The sequence below is a fragment of the Globicephala melas genome, chromosome 4 (assembly GCF_963455315.2).
Source record: "Globicephala melas chromosome 4, mGloMel1.2, whole genome shotgun sequence".
Lineage (NCBI taxonomy): Eukaryota > Metazoa > Chordata > Mammalia > Artiodactyla > Delphinidae > Globicephala > Globicephala melas.
The window spans coordinates 39,780,101-39,797,151 of NC_083317.1; the positions used below are offsets into that span (position 1 = coordinate 39,780,101).

General features: G+C 38.9%; 1 protein-coding gene across 1 annotated transcript in view; it reads left to right on the plus strand.

The window, feature by feature from the left end:
• Positions 1-4,260: 4,260 nt before the first annotated feature.
• The window catches only part of CHMP2B (charged multivesicular body protein 2B), a 29,859-nt gene continuing 17,068 nt past the window's right edge, over positions 4,261-17,051 (plus strand). The window contains exon 1 of the mRNA XM_030860966.2: positions 4,261-4,553. Coding sequence (XP_030716826.1) covers positions 4,520-4,553 — 34 coding nt within the window. The 5' untranslated portion in view covers positions 4,261-4,519. The remainder of the gene's footprint in view (positions 4,554-17,051) is intronic.

Genomic DNA, 17,051 nt, shown 5'->3' on the forward strand with positions numbered 1-17,051 from the left:
ACTTGGATTGGGATGATTCAGAATGGTAAAATGCTATCTTTTTTTAAACAACTTTATTGGGGTATAATTGCTTTACAGTGGTGTGTTAGTTTCTGCTCTATAACAAAGTTAATCAGCTATACATTTATCCCCATATCTCCTCTCTCTTGCGTCTCCCTCCCACCCTCCCTATCCCACCCCTCTAGGTGGACACAAAGCACCGAGCTGATCTCCCTGTGCTATGCGGCTGCTTCCCACTAGCTATTTTACATTTGGTAGTGTATATATGTCTATGCCACTCTCTCACTTCGTCCCAACTTACACTTCCCCCTCCGCTTGTCCTCAAGTCCATTCTCTACGTCTGTGTCTTTATTCCTGTCCTGCCCCTAGGTTCTTCAGAACCATTTTTTTTTCTTTTTAGATTCCATATATATGTGTTAGCATACGGTATTTATTTTTCTCTTTCTGACTTACTTCACTCTGTATGAGTCTCAGGTCCATCCACCTCACTACAAATAACTCAATTTCGTTTCTTTTAATGGCTGAATAGTATTCCATTGTATATATGTGCCACATCTTCTTTATCCATTCATCTGTCAATGGACATGCAGGTTGCTTCCATGTCCTGGCTATTGTAAACAGAGCTGCAGTGAACATTGTGGTACATGACTCTTTTTGAATTATGGTTTTCTCAGGGTATATGCCCAGTAGTGGGATTGCTGGGTCATATGGTAATTCTATTTTTAGTTCTTTTGAGGAACCTCCATAGTGGCTGTATCAATTTACATTCTCACCAACAGTGCAAGAGGGTTCCCTTTTCTTCACACCCTCTCCAGCATAAAATGCTATATTTTTTTGGCTTCCCATATCTTTAAAGGTGAAGCCAATAAGATTTGATGGTATTACCTGTAGGACATGGGACACCATTCGCCAAGATATTTGTCCTGAGCTATATTTTATTCATAATAAAATTCCAAAATTTAAAGGAACCTTAGAAACCTTCTAATCAAACCTTTGATTCTTCAAAGGAATTCTTTCTACAATAACCTGCTCCTGCTTGAACACTTCTGTGACAAGGAACTCACTGTCTCACACGGCACCCATCCTATTTTAGAGAAGCTCTGCTTTTAAAAGCTCTTTTTCTTATACCGAGCTAACGTCTGTTCCTCTGTGATGGACAAGTGTGCTATTATGATTTATAAAAAAGAAATATATATTTGGTCTCCCTCCTCATTTCTCACACAAAGCTTCTAAAACTCTTGGGAATTCATAAATGATAAGAGCAATAAATGTATGTTGACATTCATAACAAACACCTTTCAAACACACCTGAGTTTATGTTAATAAGGTGATTTTGGAAAGCCTCTAAGGATGGGGGCTGGTCATGAAGGGAAACAACCATGTAAATAAAGGGTTGGAACTTCCAGTCTCCTTCCTCCAACCTCTGGAGGGGAGAAAGGGGCTAGAGATTGAGTTCAGTCACCATGGGTCAATGATTTAATCAACCATGCCTATGTAAGGAAGGCTCCATAAAAACCCAAAAGGTCTGGGTTTAGGGAGCTTCCAGGTTGGTGAACCAGAACGCATCCACATGCCACTGTGCCTGGGTCCCAAACTCCATGGAGACAAAAGAACCTGCATTCAGGACCTGGCCCTATGTATCTCTTCATCTGGCTGTGGATTCCTTTAATATCCTTCGTAATAAACTGGTAGTCTAGTGAATAAACTGGTTTCCTGAGTTCTGTGAGATAATCTAACAAATTAATTAAACCCAAGGAGGGGGGTCATAGGAACCTCTGATTTATGGATGCTTGGTCAGAAGCACAGGTAACAACCTGGACTTGCGACTGGCACCTGAAGTTAGGATGATCTTTTGGGACTGAGCCCTTATGCTGTGGATCTGATGCTATATCTCTGAGTAGATGGTGTCGGAATTGAGTTGAGTCGTAGGACACCCAGCTGGTGTTGGAGAATGGCTTCGTGTGGGGAAAAAAATCCCACATGTCGGAATTCGTGTCAGAGAGTAACAAGTAAATGATAAAAGATGAAAAACCTGGTAGGAAGGCGGGTAAGAGAAAATGATGGAGGAACTGTATTTGTTTCTTCACACAAAACATGGTATGTGTCATTAGGTATATAACAAATATATTTTTCACTGCCTGAGCAGTTTGGAAGACTATTATTGGGTCATAATGACCATAGGATATTAGTTCATTATTTCTTAATGAGGTTTAAAAAGAATAACATTAAAACATCTTCTCTATCCACTATGCTTATATATATGTCTTGTTGATTCAGTGAGTTTGTATGCGATGATGGTGGTTTTGAACAAATGAAAAATACCATTGTATTCTAATTTATGGCACCTTGGTGTCCTAAGTCTCAGTTATATTTAAGTGTACATGCCCTTCCATAAGGAGTGATCTACAAAATATAAACCAGTAGTTTGGCCAGCAACTAATCAGAATGGATGCCAGTTTGCTTATCAGCTGCATATCAGCCTGCTTCAAACCAGGGGAGAATTAAACTATTTGAGTGCTGAGCTTAAATACTGCATATTTCTATTTTGTTTTTATTGTAATGAGGAAGCCCTGCCTTTAGCTCCTGCTGTGCACTTTTGGAGGGTCTTCCATATGGTTGCTAAGTATTTTGGCATTTTCCCAACTGTTACAATTGGGTCAGTGGGGGGGATTGTGTGGGAGTAATAAAACAAGGGTGACTGCATCAGGGAGGAATACGATCACTAAACACATCACAGTTTATTGCCTCTCAGGCACTCAAGCACAGCTCAATGCTGTTCATTACAACAGGCAGCCAGGGCAAACCTCCTTTTTGCTATAGAGCTTACCCCAAGAAAGACCGGGACTTGGGGGCAGAGGCTGTTTACTGCTTATGTTTTTTTTTTTTTTCCTGTTTCCTTACTTCTTCACCTTCCCACAATATCTCAAATAACTTGAGAAGGAGTAAGATAATTATACCTTGCATACAACTATGTTATTCTGAGAAAGTTTTCATGAGCAGACTCTTAGCTAAATTTTAGCAGCAACAGCGGGATGATCAGTGGCTCTGAGGGCTTTGATGTCTCAAGAGGCGGAAAAATGGGGAAGGAAAGTCTGACTACCCCAAATACATAAAAATCCTTGAGACATGATTCTTAAAGCCAGAGGTGACTAATAATACTGATACTATTATTGAGGTGTCTTCCTATCATAAATCACATCTTTGTAAAAAAGGTACTATGATTTTCATCCTGTGAAAGGCAGTGCTGCTTAAAGCACTAATAGATTGGGAGAAAAAAGTTCAAAGCAAAATTAAGATTCCAAATAGCAAAATAATATATTAAACAGAGATGTGTAAACACAGAAAGAGAGACACACACACTCACAAAATGAACGATGAACTCAAGGTCTTGATCCAAAGACAGTATTTCCCATATTTACACTTATACACAGGATTCTTGAAATAATTCATTATGCTTTTCCTTTTACATAATATGGAGCTTTTTTCCACAGTGAATACCAATGTACAGGTATGTAGCATTCTAATAGGTTCACAGTGTAGCCATAAATTTTCCTTGAGCAATTACAAGAAATTGAGATATTAAAGAAATAGAGTTGGAGACATTTAAACCGGTATACAACAAATGTGTATGGATTTTTTTCATGTTTCCAGCCAAGAACATTAAATAAAAAATGTTGCCTTAAGGAAGCTGCTCCCCATTCCCTTCCTCCCCCGCCACTCCCAAGCCTAGAAACCTGATCCCCGGAGACCCACACCTGGTGGTCAGAGCCTCGGGCTCAGGGCCGCAGTGAGCGCCTCGGGTCCGGCAGAGGGCTGCGTGGGTGGCGTCGGAGAGACCGCTGAGCAAGTCAGGGCCCAAAAGAGCGTGAACTCCCGAGACAAACACCACCGGGGCTCGGACCTCAGCATTAACACCAGCCCCTGCACTTATGAATGCCTTGATACAGACAGCAAGGGGATGGTCGTAAATCAACTTGTTCCAGGACGACCCACGCTTGTCCTAGGATTCTGGGGACCCCCTTACTTCCAGCTTCTCCGGGGCAAGAAGAGCGCTAAGTAAGGCTCATCTCTGTCAGCATTCAGCACGGAACCCGCACCTAGAAGCTACCTGACACAGCCCGCAGTCTCCTACGCACTGCTACTACCTCTAGCCTCGCATGATTCGCCACACTGGGACGCCGCAAGCAGGAGAGAGGGCAGCAGCTGAACTGAGGGCACCGGCTGCAGCTTCAGGCGCCGCAGTACGCAGGCGCGCGCGCAGATCGCGCAGGCGCTTCCTGCAAGTGACTTCTCCAAAAAGTGTCTTAGTTCGCGGTCACCTGAGCTGAGGGCAACTCCGCTGCGGCAGGGTTCGTGGATACCCGCCCTCCGCGGGTCCTGTCTGGAGACCCCGCCCACTTCTCTTGCCCATCCGCTCCGCCATCCCGAGCCCTCCAAAGGCCTGTCCTTTCCCTCCGGTTCTTTCCCAGTCGCGGGCCGGACCGGGCCGAGCCGGGCTGCCCGGGCGCGGTCCCTGACCATGGCGTCCCTCTTCAAGAAGAAAACCGTGGATGGTGAGTTCCAGGCCGGGCCGAAGGGGCCCAGCTCTGTCTTTCCCCGGTGTATTTTGCGGGCTTCCGGCCGCGATTCTTTTTGCTGTCCCTGGGGGCGGGGCTGGATCAAGTGGCCCCACAGGTAACCACTTGACCTACCTCGTGCGTCACTTTTCTGTTACCCTATCTCTTCTGACTCGCCCCACCTCAACCTCACCTGGGCAGTCTGGCTTCCTCTCTCTGATAACATAGTCCTTAACAGCCCCGCCCCCAGGTTTCTCCTTTAGCGGGATCCTGAGCATACAAGGAGGCAGGATGCGGCTGACCCTTGAGTGTCATTAGATTTGGTGATTTGATGAATTTCTTATTGGTTTCCCCTGCTTGGTTTACTGCTCCTTCAGTTTGGAGCCGTACTACTTCTGGGCATCCAAACCGGAAACCTGTGTTGAGGTGGGGGAGGGTGTAATAGGCGACTCTTACAAAATGAACTTGGGTACGGGCCGGTCTTGCCCTAGGAACACCCCATCAATAGAGACGTGAAAAAAATGCTTCTTGACTGACACCGGTAGAAAAATTAAAGAAATCCAGGGGAAGTGCCTGGATTTAGTTTTCATAGTAGATTTTTCTCCCTTATGATTATCTTTTGCTATCTAAAGAGATATGGTATGCATTATCTGCATAGAAGTTTATATTTTACGATACTTGCATTGCTTCAGACATTTAGCTCAATGTCATGTTAAGGGGGAAAGAAGTGAATGTACAGGAATATACAAATGGGTATTTATAAAGAATGACTGTAATATGTGTTTATATAACTGTTTAATTAGTCTTGATACTTTCATTGACTCTACTAGGAATCAAATTCATTCAAGTTATTTAAAAATCGTGTTTCTCATTACATGTTGAATCTAGGTTGTTGTTGGTTCAGTCGAAGAATCACTTCTTTGTAAGGGTCTAACTCTGCCACAAAAGGAGCAGTGGTAGCTAGACAGTGATTGGTACAAACAGGGTGCTCAGTCCAGACCTGGGGTAACTCCTTCATTCCTTTGTAGTGACTTTTCCAATGCCAGCACAATTATTTTGTGGAGGATGACAAAAACATCATCTTTACCCTGCCACCCTACCCTTTAATAATGTCATTTTACCCCTAATTTATCACAGAGCATAATAATATTTTTGCTTATTCTGAGTGGGTGAAATTGACCTTTTATTAACTGAGAAATACCACTTACAACACCTGAAATAACTACCAAGTTGGAATAGGAAGTAATACAATTATGTGAAATGAGTTTTATGTGTGTTTTACCTGAGAATCCTATTTAATCTTTAGCATGGCACTTTAGTTTTTCAGTGTTTCAGTACCAGTAATATGATTTTCAGTCATTGTATAGTACTCCAGGGGAAAAAAAGGTTCATTTTTTTTGTTTCAGTTTTATAGAGTGAGAATTTACTAAACAGAGGAAAAGGGTTGCATCTTTCTTACTGTGATGTTACAAATTAAATTTTAAAAATTAACGTTATAAGCCAAACAGCCTAGCTTTAATTGCTTGATATCTGTAAAATATTTACAAAGACATAAATATCAGTTCTATATTTTTAGTGCTGTGCTTCCTGGTGCTTTTGGCAATCTAGGGATTATTGTACTTGAAGTATAGAGCAGAAAAAATAAAGACAATGAGGATGTGCAGTGAGGGTGTTTAACTGTATATTTATTTGAAGTTGGGTTAATTCATCCAAGAAATAATGTTTTTGCTAAATACACTTATTTGCGAGAAAAAGATCCTAAGGACTTTTGGCAGGAACTATACTACTGTCTTAAAGATCTGTGTATGAAATTTCTGAATATAAATTTGGCTACTGTGTACATTTACTATAACTACCAAACTGCATACTTGATGTTTTCTTAAATTATCATGTCAGTTCAGATCACTTAATGACATCTTAACTGTCGACCTGTACTTTCATTATTTTGATCTAGATATTTACTGATGTTTTTATTCTTTGTTTTATCAAAAATCAGGTGTTTTGTTTAAAAGGTGACAGCATTCTTCTTAGCAATAATGAGGCTATATATTATGAAATTAAATGTATTCTTATGCATTTCTCCCAGATCCTTAGACTCGTTGATTATTGATCACAAGATCTTTTACTGTATGCTGTCTTTTTATCTGTTTCAGCAATAATGAATTCTGATATAAAAGAAAATATGTAACTGCTTATAGAGCTGGAGAATAATTGAATCTTTTTGTCTCTTTGGATTGGCTAGAAGAGTTGCATACTATATCATTAAAGAATACTGCACATGTAAATTAAAAAGGGAGACAACATTAGAGCACTTATTACTATCCAGAGTTATGTTTAATTCATTTTTGACATAAAGATGAACAAGTCTCTGCAGTGTATACTTTGTTACAAAAATTAATGAGAATTGTACCTCAGTGCTAAAGAAGAGATTCTTTTGAATTTGAAATTACAGTTGAGTACTTTTACTGATTTATAAGTTATACACACATATATATATAAGGCGTATATATGGCAATGTGTTTATCTACAGTGTTTTTTTGTTTTTTGTTTTTCTTTTGTTTTTTTCCTAAGTGGACTAATGGTGACCTATTTATTGAAGCTAATTATGAACCTGTGAATCAGGATGCCATGAGGACTTGTCATGAATGCACAACTAAATATGCCTCTTAAAAAGTGAAGTTCTTTAGGCACTATACACTTTTTGTCTGTTATCCTGACCAAAGACAAATTTGAGGTATTACTCTAAGCCAGCACTGTTAGCATTTTGTATCAGTATCTTATTTAATTCTTACAAAACCTATAAGTACTATTATTATCCCCACTTTATAGATGAGGAAACTGAGAGGCAAAGGACTAAGTAACTTGCCCAAGATCACACAGCTACTAAATTCACTTGGGTACGGGCCTACAGCAGAGCCAGGACCTCATCTCTTTGGGTATTATCATTGTTATTTCTTCTTATTGGAGGGCCTGTGGCACAGTTTAATTTTGCTGTTCTTGCTAAGTACATGGAATTCTCAGCTTTTGGTAGGTACCATGTACACCTACCTTTTGTCTGTGAGGCAGACTCTTTTCTCTCAGAGTTAGTATTAGAACTTTAATTTCTAATGGTGGTAGAACTGGAAACAACCCTCCTTTTCCTGACTCTCCTTTAACCCAGCATTTTCTTAGGAAGTATTTTCCAGTCTCTTTTTGCTCTTCATCGAAACCTCTCGAAGGAGTGGTGGTGTCTCCTATCTTCACTTCTTTACTTCTCTGATGCCCCCCATTGTACAGCAGTTTGTTTTACATCTCATGTAATGAATGAGATCTTGCTAAGATCATCAATGACTTCTAGATCACCAAATCCAGTGGTCATTTTTTAGTGATCGTCTCTTGGGCTTATGCTTTGCATTTGATTTTGACAATAATTTCTTCCTTGAAATTTTCTTTCAGCTCGCATGACGTAACACTGTCTTAATTTTCCTCAAATTTTTCTGACTACTCTTTTTCCTTTTATGTTTTTCTTTCATTTTTCCTTTCTTTCTTCCTTCCTTCTTTCCTCCCTCCTTTCTTCCTTTTCTCTCCTCCTTTCTTCCTTTCTTATTTGAACCTGCCCTTTAAATGTTAGTATTTTTCTTGGTTCCCTCTTGAACTACCACTATTCTGATTGTACATTCTCTCCCTACATGATCTTATCTAAACTCTTATTATTTTAGATATAACCCAAGTGCTGATGGATCCCAATTGTGTATCTCTAGATATATTTTTCTGAGTTTCAGACCAATATATCCAATAGTTTGCTAAGTATCTCCACCTTGATGTCCCAAATACCTCAAATTAAAACAGATCCCAAACAGAATTCATCACCATCTCCTTCAAGTCAGTTCCTTTACTGGGTTCTCCTCTTCTAGTGTTTGGCACTTCTTGATTTTGCCCTGTACCTTCAATTAATTACCAAGTCCTGTCCCTTATGCCTCTTAAATGTTTGGCACATATGATCTTCCTTGCTCTTATTCAGATCCCATTTATCTTACACTTTACTACATCACTTTTCTGTGTTTCCTTCCTGTAACTTCATAGCCTTTAAATCATTCATCTGTTGGGTTGGCCAAAAGGTTTGTTTGTCTTTTTCTGTAAGATGGCTCTAGTAGCACTTAGTTGTCTTTAACTTCATTAAAAACAATTTTGTTAGATTGTGTGTAATGGCTGTCATATCAGCGTGCATTTAAAAAAAAGACTTACTTTTTACTTTTACTTACTTACTTTTTACTTACTTACTTTTACTTACTTACAACTCAAAGTTGGTGAATTTTTGTGTAGCCATTTTAATATTGAAGATGGAAGAAAAAACATTTTCGGCATATTATGTTTTATTATTTCAAGAAAGGTAAAAACGCAACTGAAATGCAAAAAATGATTTGTGCAGTGTATAGAGAAGGTGCTGTGACTGATCGAACATGTCAAAAGTGGTTTGCGAAGTTTCCTGCTGGAGATTTCTTGCTGGACGGTGCTCCACGGTCCGGTAGACCAGTTGAAGTTGATAGGGATCAAATTGAGACATTAATTGAGAACAATCAATGTTATACCACTTGTGAGATAGCCAACATACTCAAAATATCCAAATCAAGCACTGAAAATCCATTGCCCCAGCTTGGTTATGTGAATCACTTTGATGTTTGGGTTCCACATAAGTTTAATGAAAAAAAACTTCTTGACTGTATTTCTGCATGTGATTGGCTACTGGAACGGAAGAGATCATGGGGCAAGCGAAATGAACCACCACCAACCACACCAAAGGTCGGTCTTCATCGAAGAAGGTGATGTGTATATGGTGGGATTGGAAGGGAGTCCTCTGTTATGAGCTCCTTCCAGAAAACCAAACGATTAATCCCCACAAGTGCTGCTCCCAATTAGACTTAGCTGAAAGCAGCACTCCACAAGAAGCATCCAGAATTAGTCAACAGAAAACGCATAATCTTCTATCAAGATAACGCTAGACTGCATGTTACTTTGATGACCAGGCAAAAACTGTTACAGCTTGGCTGGGAAGTTCTGATTCATCCGCTGTATTCATCAGACATTTCACCTTCAGATTTCCATTTATTTCGGTCTTTACAAAATTCTCTTAATGGAAAAAATTTCAACTCCCTGGAAGACTGTAAAAGGCACCTGGAACAGTTCTTTTCTCAAAAAAATAAAAAGTTTTGGGAAGATGGAATTATGAAGTTGCCTGAAAAATGGCAGAAAGTAGTGGAACAAAATGGTGAATACGTTGTTCAATAAAGTTCTCGGTGAAAATGAAAAATGTGTCTTTTATTTTTACGGAAAAACCAAAGACACTTTTTGGCCAACTCAATACAAAGTTGCCTGTGTGATTGATATATATGAAATCCAAATCTTACTATGCTACTCCTAGGTATATATCCATTTATTGAGTCTCTAGCACTAAAAGGATCAAGTGAATGCCCTTTAATACGGTATGTATGGCCCTGCTTGATCTGGTCCTTGTCTTCCTTTCTAGCCATTTCATTTTACTCTCCAAGAACACTTCTCACATTCATCTGCATATACCATACTCTTTCTCACACTGACATATTTTAAATTATGATGACTTTTTGCATAGAATTCCCATCTGCTTCCCGATTTGCATTCGCCAGAATCAAAGTAGATCCTCACGCACTTCCAAAGTTGGATTATGCTTTTTCTAAGTTTTTCCTTCATTCCACATTTGCAAGGTTGCAGAGAGTCTTCAGCATAAATGAAAATAGCTGCAGCAGTTTAGAACTTAGAGAGTAAATTCCAAAATAGTAGCATTTACTAACCAAAAGTTGTGTTTCCAGTATCCAGAGCTTACTATAATCTACATCCATATTATCGCCACTCACCTCGAACCTTAGTACAAGTTTAGAGATAATTTGAGTAATGTTACTGACAGTAGAGGAACAAAGCTTCTTGGGTTTTGCCTCATTGGGGTGGTATCCATGTATGCTAGTTTTCCAGAGTTCAGAACCTGAGAAGTTTTGACTAAGTTGGATAAATCTGTCAAGAGTCAGTTGTGATGCCACATTTTTTATAGCTCAAGAAGGAATAAAATTTACCATCTATATAAATTAGATCCCCTTCAGAAACATTCTGCTTTCTTCCAAGTAAAATACAAAATTCTTATGGTGCTACCTACAGTAAGTACCCAGATCTTTCCTAGCGTGTTGTGTGTTCCCAGAGTGATTATTATTATGAATATTTAAAAACTCAAATTACTTTCTGTTTGGTCCCTAAATTCTTGGCACACCAAAGAAAAATAATTGAATAAGGAATTCAGGAGCACCATTCTCTCTTCTGAGCATTTTTCTGGGCAAAAATTTTTCATACTTTTATTTATTTATGTGTTTATTTTTAGGAATGTAGACTATTCTCTTTTTATTTTGAACAATTTCAAATCTACAGAAAAGTTGAAGTGACAGTATTCAATGAACACCCATTTTCGCATTGCCTAAATGCACCAGTTATTAACATTATGCCACATTTGCTCTCTCTCTCCCTCCTCTATGTTTGTATGTCTTTATATGTACTTATATACACACATGTGGGTTCTTGTTGAACTATTTAGGGTAAGTTATAGACATAATGAAACTATCTCTGAATAGTCCACCAAATATTTTCCAAAAATAGGATGTTCACCTATATAACCACATGCCATGATGACTCTCAAAAAATTTAATAGTATACAATAACATTATTTAATATGGAATGAAATTCAAAATTTCCTCTATTGCCCCCCCCCCGCCAAATCCATTATTGCTGTTTTTGTTGTTGTTGTTTGTGTGTGTGGGAGAGTGGTTACCTGAGTGATGAAAAAAGATTTCCCTACTTATGTGGCATTTGAGGGAAAAACAGAATGTTGAGAAGAAATAGTCATGTGATGATCTGGTACGTGAACCTCCTAGGCATAGAGAACAGCAAGGCAGGAGGCCCTTTCAGAAGCCTAGGAACAGGTATTTCTGTAGGAAAATATCTTTCCTCTGTATTTCTCCATCCCAAGCATGATACCAAAGACTGGTATTTCTTTTCATGCTACCATTTTTCTACCTTCAAGTCCATCCATATATCTGTGAGACTGTTCTTTCAAAGGGTCATTCCCTCATTCCCTTACTTATCTAAGCTGAAAACTGCCCTTTGACAGTTTTCTGAAGCTGTTATTGATGATGATGCCAAAGGCTGTGTCTTTGAGAGCCACATAAGACCCAAAGATGTGCCAACAGCTGACATCTCAAAACCTTCCTTCAGCTCTTGAAAACACTGATATTTTAATAATAATGAACAAATTCATTTCAATGAATTCCTCAGGGCTTGAGTGACTTTTGAGACTTTACTGGTGGGGGGAAAAACATTCCTTATTGCTTCCTTTTATCCTACCTTAGGGCTGGACTCCTATTCTCTTCTTAGTGTTCTACCTCTTCCTCCCAAGTGAGTCCTGCTGAGTTTTTCAACTTCAACCTTGTTCTTAAGTGGATCTATGTATAGAGTAAAGCTGTTGGCGTGATTCTGTACTGTCCTTTCTGTTTCCTACAGTTTATTTATTTTTGTTTTTATTTTTTCTTTTTCATGTGTTTAAAACTGGTTAATTAAGCTGATACCTTTTCTCCCTGATTTCTCATATATCATGTCCAAAGCCTGAGAAACAAGTTTGCTTTGCATATCAAATTCTGATTTCTCCTCACCCACTCTCTCATTGTCATTGTCCTTCTGCCTCTGAGTAAACTTGGCTTTTAGAGCTGGTATTTTCTGGTTACTGGCCTTTAGTATTTGTTTCTTACCCCTTAACCTTTGAGTTTGGAGCATTTTTGCAGTTTTTTTCTCCTCATCAACCTAAGAAAATGGTATAGCCCCAAATGGCCAGGACCCCCATCCCCCTTTATTGTTCATTGGTGAGCTCCACCATGACTGCTTTAGCTGAACTCACACTCCCAGCTCTTCTGTTCATAGCCACGATCAGGGTTTATCTAATATCCATTGTCCCACTATACCAGTGCCAGAGTACCCACTATTTCCATTGATACTAGCTTGCAGAGCTTGCACATGAAATCTGAAGAGGAAGCTCACTTTCCTCTTGGATCTTGATTTCCAAAACCCAGTTAATGGAGATGGTAAAGCAGGATGTGGGAGCATTTTGTGCTCCTTTCTCAACCCATGTGATCATTAGATTCAGGGTAATTGGTAGGCAATAAAGTTGCATAAATCAAAATGATTTTTCTCTGAAGAAATACATTTAAAAGCAGAAAAAATATATTAGATTAAAAAGTCCATCATGACCTTATAGTAAAGTGGCAAACCCAGTACATGGTACGCGGATGCTGTCTAAGAGAGCAGCTTGAATCCAGCTGAGTGGTACAGTCGGTGAGTTGTGCCTTAGCGCTCGTGGGGCAGTAATCCTGAACTATCCGGAAAGCTTGAGACAGGCCCCCTCCCTTTTCTCAAATGATAAGCACTTTAGAGGATATTACTCACAAATTAATGAATGTCTGTATTTGCAGTCGGTAACCACTTTTTGCTTTAAGCCTCAGATATGCAAATAGCATGTAAATGAGCAGGGTCTAGAAGGACAGCCATAGTTCAAGTTGGGCCTTGGCCTCAAATCCCAGTAGAGAATTCTAGTGAGCTAGACCACATGAGAGGCTCTTTTAGATTTTATTTTTTGGCTTTTTCTTTCTTTTTTCTGTAAGCAGATAGGCCTTATTGGCTCAGAACCAGAGTACAGAATGAGCTTTTCTGTCTGTATCTTCTTAAGTCCAAAATTTGCATCAGTGATCTTATCACTCTATGTATACATGCCTTCTTTTGTTCAGTTAAAAAGAGCCTGAAAGGCTTGAGACAGGCTTTAGTTCCCAGAGTGGAGCGGGCCTGAGTGGCTTTTTCTCAGTGTTGTGCTGGGTGTGGGTGAGGAGAGGGTGGTGGGTGGGGGAGTTCCCAGACCCTCTGGACCTCACCAAATGGTAACAGAGAGAGCACGCCACAGGCACTCCCATGTATTTTCACATTGTGCAAGTTCCCTATAGCCACCTGTTACGAAACACTTCACAGTGCCCCACGAGGTAGAAGAAGTGCTGGCATATGAGAGTTCAGGGAGTGATCTTTACTAGAGGAGGAAACGGGATGGACAGGGAAGCACAGGTTAGGCAAAGCCAAGTGCTCCGTCTCTCCTAGGTCAGCAGTACCTGCACATATTTCTGTCATGGTCATAACTCAGAAGGAGAAAAGGGGACAGCAAAAAATTAGAAACATCTGATTATTTCAATGTTACATTTTTCCATCGTAGAAAGGTATCTATCATAGTTCAGATCTTACTATGATAATTTGTTAAATTATCAGCCATCTTTCTTGATAACCAATAGATTTTATTATACATTTTTAAAGAAATGTGTTAAATTATGACTATAAGGCAAATCCTTTTACATTTTGATATATATGTTCGTGCTGCCTTAGATTACCGTTAACTAATATATTGGTATAGTTGTTGACACGAAGTAAAATGGGAATACAGATAGGTAAATAAAATAAAATGTGTTCCTTGCTCTTAAAGAGCTTGTAATCTTAGGAATCAATCAGACCTACTAAGAAATAAATATGATTGGAGATAAACTTGGCCTTAAAAACATTAAAATTGTCTCAGAATCTTTCTCATGTTATTCCTTCTGAATTATCTAGAAGACCAACTGGGGGTTTAGTGTAGGGATTGTTTTTAAAGAAAATTAAAGAGTAATTTGTTTTATAAGATATACCTGTCATCTCATATGAAAAAATATTTTACTGTCTTTTCCTACTTACCTTAATATGGTTTAAAGTGTTATGACTCTGTTTTAGTATAACATTAGATGCTCTTGGTTTATAGCCTAGAACTGTTTAAATATTAATAGGTCTATTAACAATAGGCTGTGGAATATGCAGTAGTTAATTTTCTTTATTTTCCTTCTCTTATATACAGTGACAGTTATGGTACACATAGTTCCATAAAATTAAGAAAAGTGAAGTCAAACTATTTAAATTATGTTTTGTTAAAATTTCATGTCCTACTTGTTTTTCAAGAAAGATGGCTATATCTGTTCTTTACTCTGATTCTCTGACACCAGCTGGGTGTCTCCAGCAGTTCAGTTCAATATTAACACTAACTGTCTAGAGTTAGCACAGACCCCACACCACAGGTTAAGGGCTCTGTCCACAAGACTGTCCTCACTTAAGAGGCCAGTCACAGTCCTAGATTACCACCAGTACTTCTGACCGACCAGCTATAAATTCTAGTGTCACCACAACTCCCTCTTCAGGTTTGGTAATTCACTAGAACAACTCATAACTCAGGAAAGTGCTTTACTTAGTATTACCATTTTATTATAAGGATGCAACTCAGGAACAGCCAAACGGAAGCAAGTTATTATGCAGGGGGGGTGGGGTGAGGGGTGCAGCTCAGAGCTTCTCTGCCCTCTCTGGACATGTTACCTTCCCAGAACATCAATATGTTCACGAACCCAGAAGCTCTTCCAATCTCTTTGTTTAAGAGTTATTATAACCCAACCTCTGGCCCCACTCCCCTCCCCTGAGGGATGGGGCTGAAATTGCCCACCTTCTAATCAAATATTTGGACTTTCTGGTAACCAGCCCCATCCTGAAGCTATCTAGGTGTACCCCTCTCTGAGTCAAAAGATGTTTCTATCACTCAGGAAATTCTAAGGGTTTTAGGACCTTTGTGCCAGGAACTCAAGCCAAAGACCAAATAATGTATTTTTCATTATGCCACCCAACTAATGAAACAAATGTATGTGGATAACATTCTAGATCTTAGCAGTCAAGGCTTTCAGTAGTGTTTCACAGTGCTTTGCACTGTGCCAATTACCTGGTCACTATTCAACTTATCAATACAGTGACTTCTCTTTCAGCCCAGTACTTTTGTAACTTTAGGAGACCGTCATCATTATTTTAATATTTCATCTTATCCTAGTTGAGTTCAGGGAGTTTTTAGTATACAAAGGGGCTGTACTCTAAAAGTTCATTTGTAATTTCATAGTTTTAAATTTAGGGCATATTTTCTATTGAAATAGTAGGATAAGTGGTGAATGTTTTCATACCAATCCATTGCCTTTGGCAAAATAGGGAACTAAGACCAAAAGATAAAAATTTGGAGGGTTTAAATGTTGAGGATGAAAAGGCTAATGACTGTTTTGAAAGGGGAAATGAGCGCTTTCTTTTGTTATTTTGTTTAGTATGAATCTGTAGATGTCAGAGGAAAAAATATCATGTGTTGTGGACCTAATTATGTCCCCTTAAAATTGGTATGTTGAAGCCCCAACTCCTGATGTGACTGTATTTGGAGATAGGGTCTTTAGGGAGATTATTAAGGTTAAATGAGATCATGAGGGTGGAGCCCTAATCCAATAGGACTGATGTCCCTATAAGAAGAGGAAGAGATACCAGGGATGGGCACACACAGATAAAAGGCCATGTGAGGACACAGCAAGAAGGTGGACATCTGCATGCCAAGGAGAGAGGGCTCAGGAAAAACCAACCCAGCCAGCACCTTAATCTTGGATTTACAGCCTCCAGAACTAGGAGAAAACAAATTTCTGTTGTTTAAGCACTCAGTCTGTGGTGTTTGTTATGATAGCCCTAGCAAACTAATAAGGCATGTTATTTTAGAATAAGATCCCAACCAATGCTCCATGAAACATTTGTATCTGAGAAATTTTAATAGAGATTTCTCAAAAGGGATCCTTGGCTTAATAAATTTGGGAAACAATCTATCACATATTCTCCCCTTAAAGATTGACAGTGTATATTCTTATGTTAAATGTTCTTAGAAGCCTTGAAGCAAAGAAATCGGTTTATTTTTTTTTCCAACTTGAACATTTCCCAGATATATTTGTCTGTAGAATATCTCCTTCCCTCTTTTTTAAATGAAACATGTTTCCCATCCAGAAGAAAGTTGGTGGAGGGAGAGAGCTCCCTCTCTTTTCTCCTCCCATATAGATATTTTATGGTTTCATATTCTTATATTTAAGGAACATATAGAATGTGTTCTTAGTAAATCCTGAGCATGAGATGTCCACCAATATAACTTCATTGAGAGACAGCGTAAGAAAAGGAGGAGAAATAGATGTCTTGTATGTAGGATATAGGAGCTCTGGCATCTTATTTTAACTTTTATTCAGAAAGTCATTGTAGTTGATTAGTTATATTCTATATAATAACATGAAATGTTTTTCATTCTGTTTTAACAGTATTTTTATTGATATGGATCTATATTTATAAGGATTATGTCTCTGATAACTTTACTTTTTGTTTTCCTGAAAGCTTCACAGTGTAATAGCATATTTAAAATCAGAGGCCTTGGAATCAGAATGGCTGTATGTGAATCCTACCACTTTTTCTCCCTGGGGCAGATTACCTCACCAAATATCAATTACCCCCTCTGAAACAAGTGAGATAATAGTACCTACCTTTGGGGGTTGTTGTGAAGCACTTAGTATG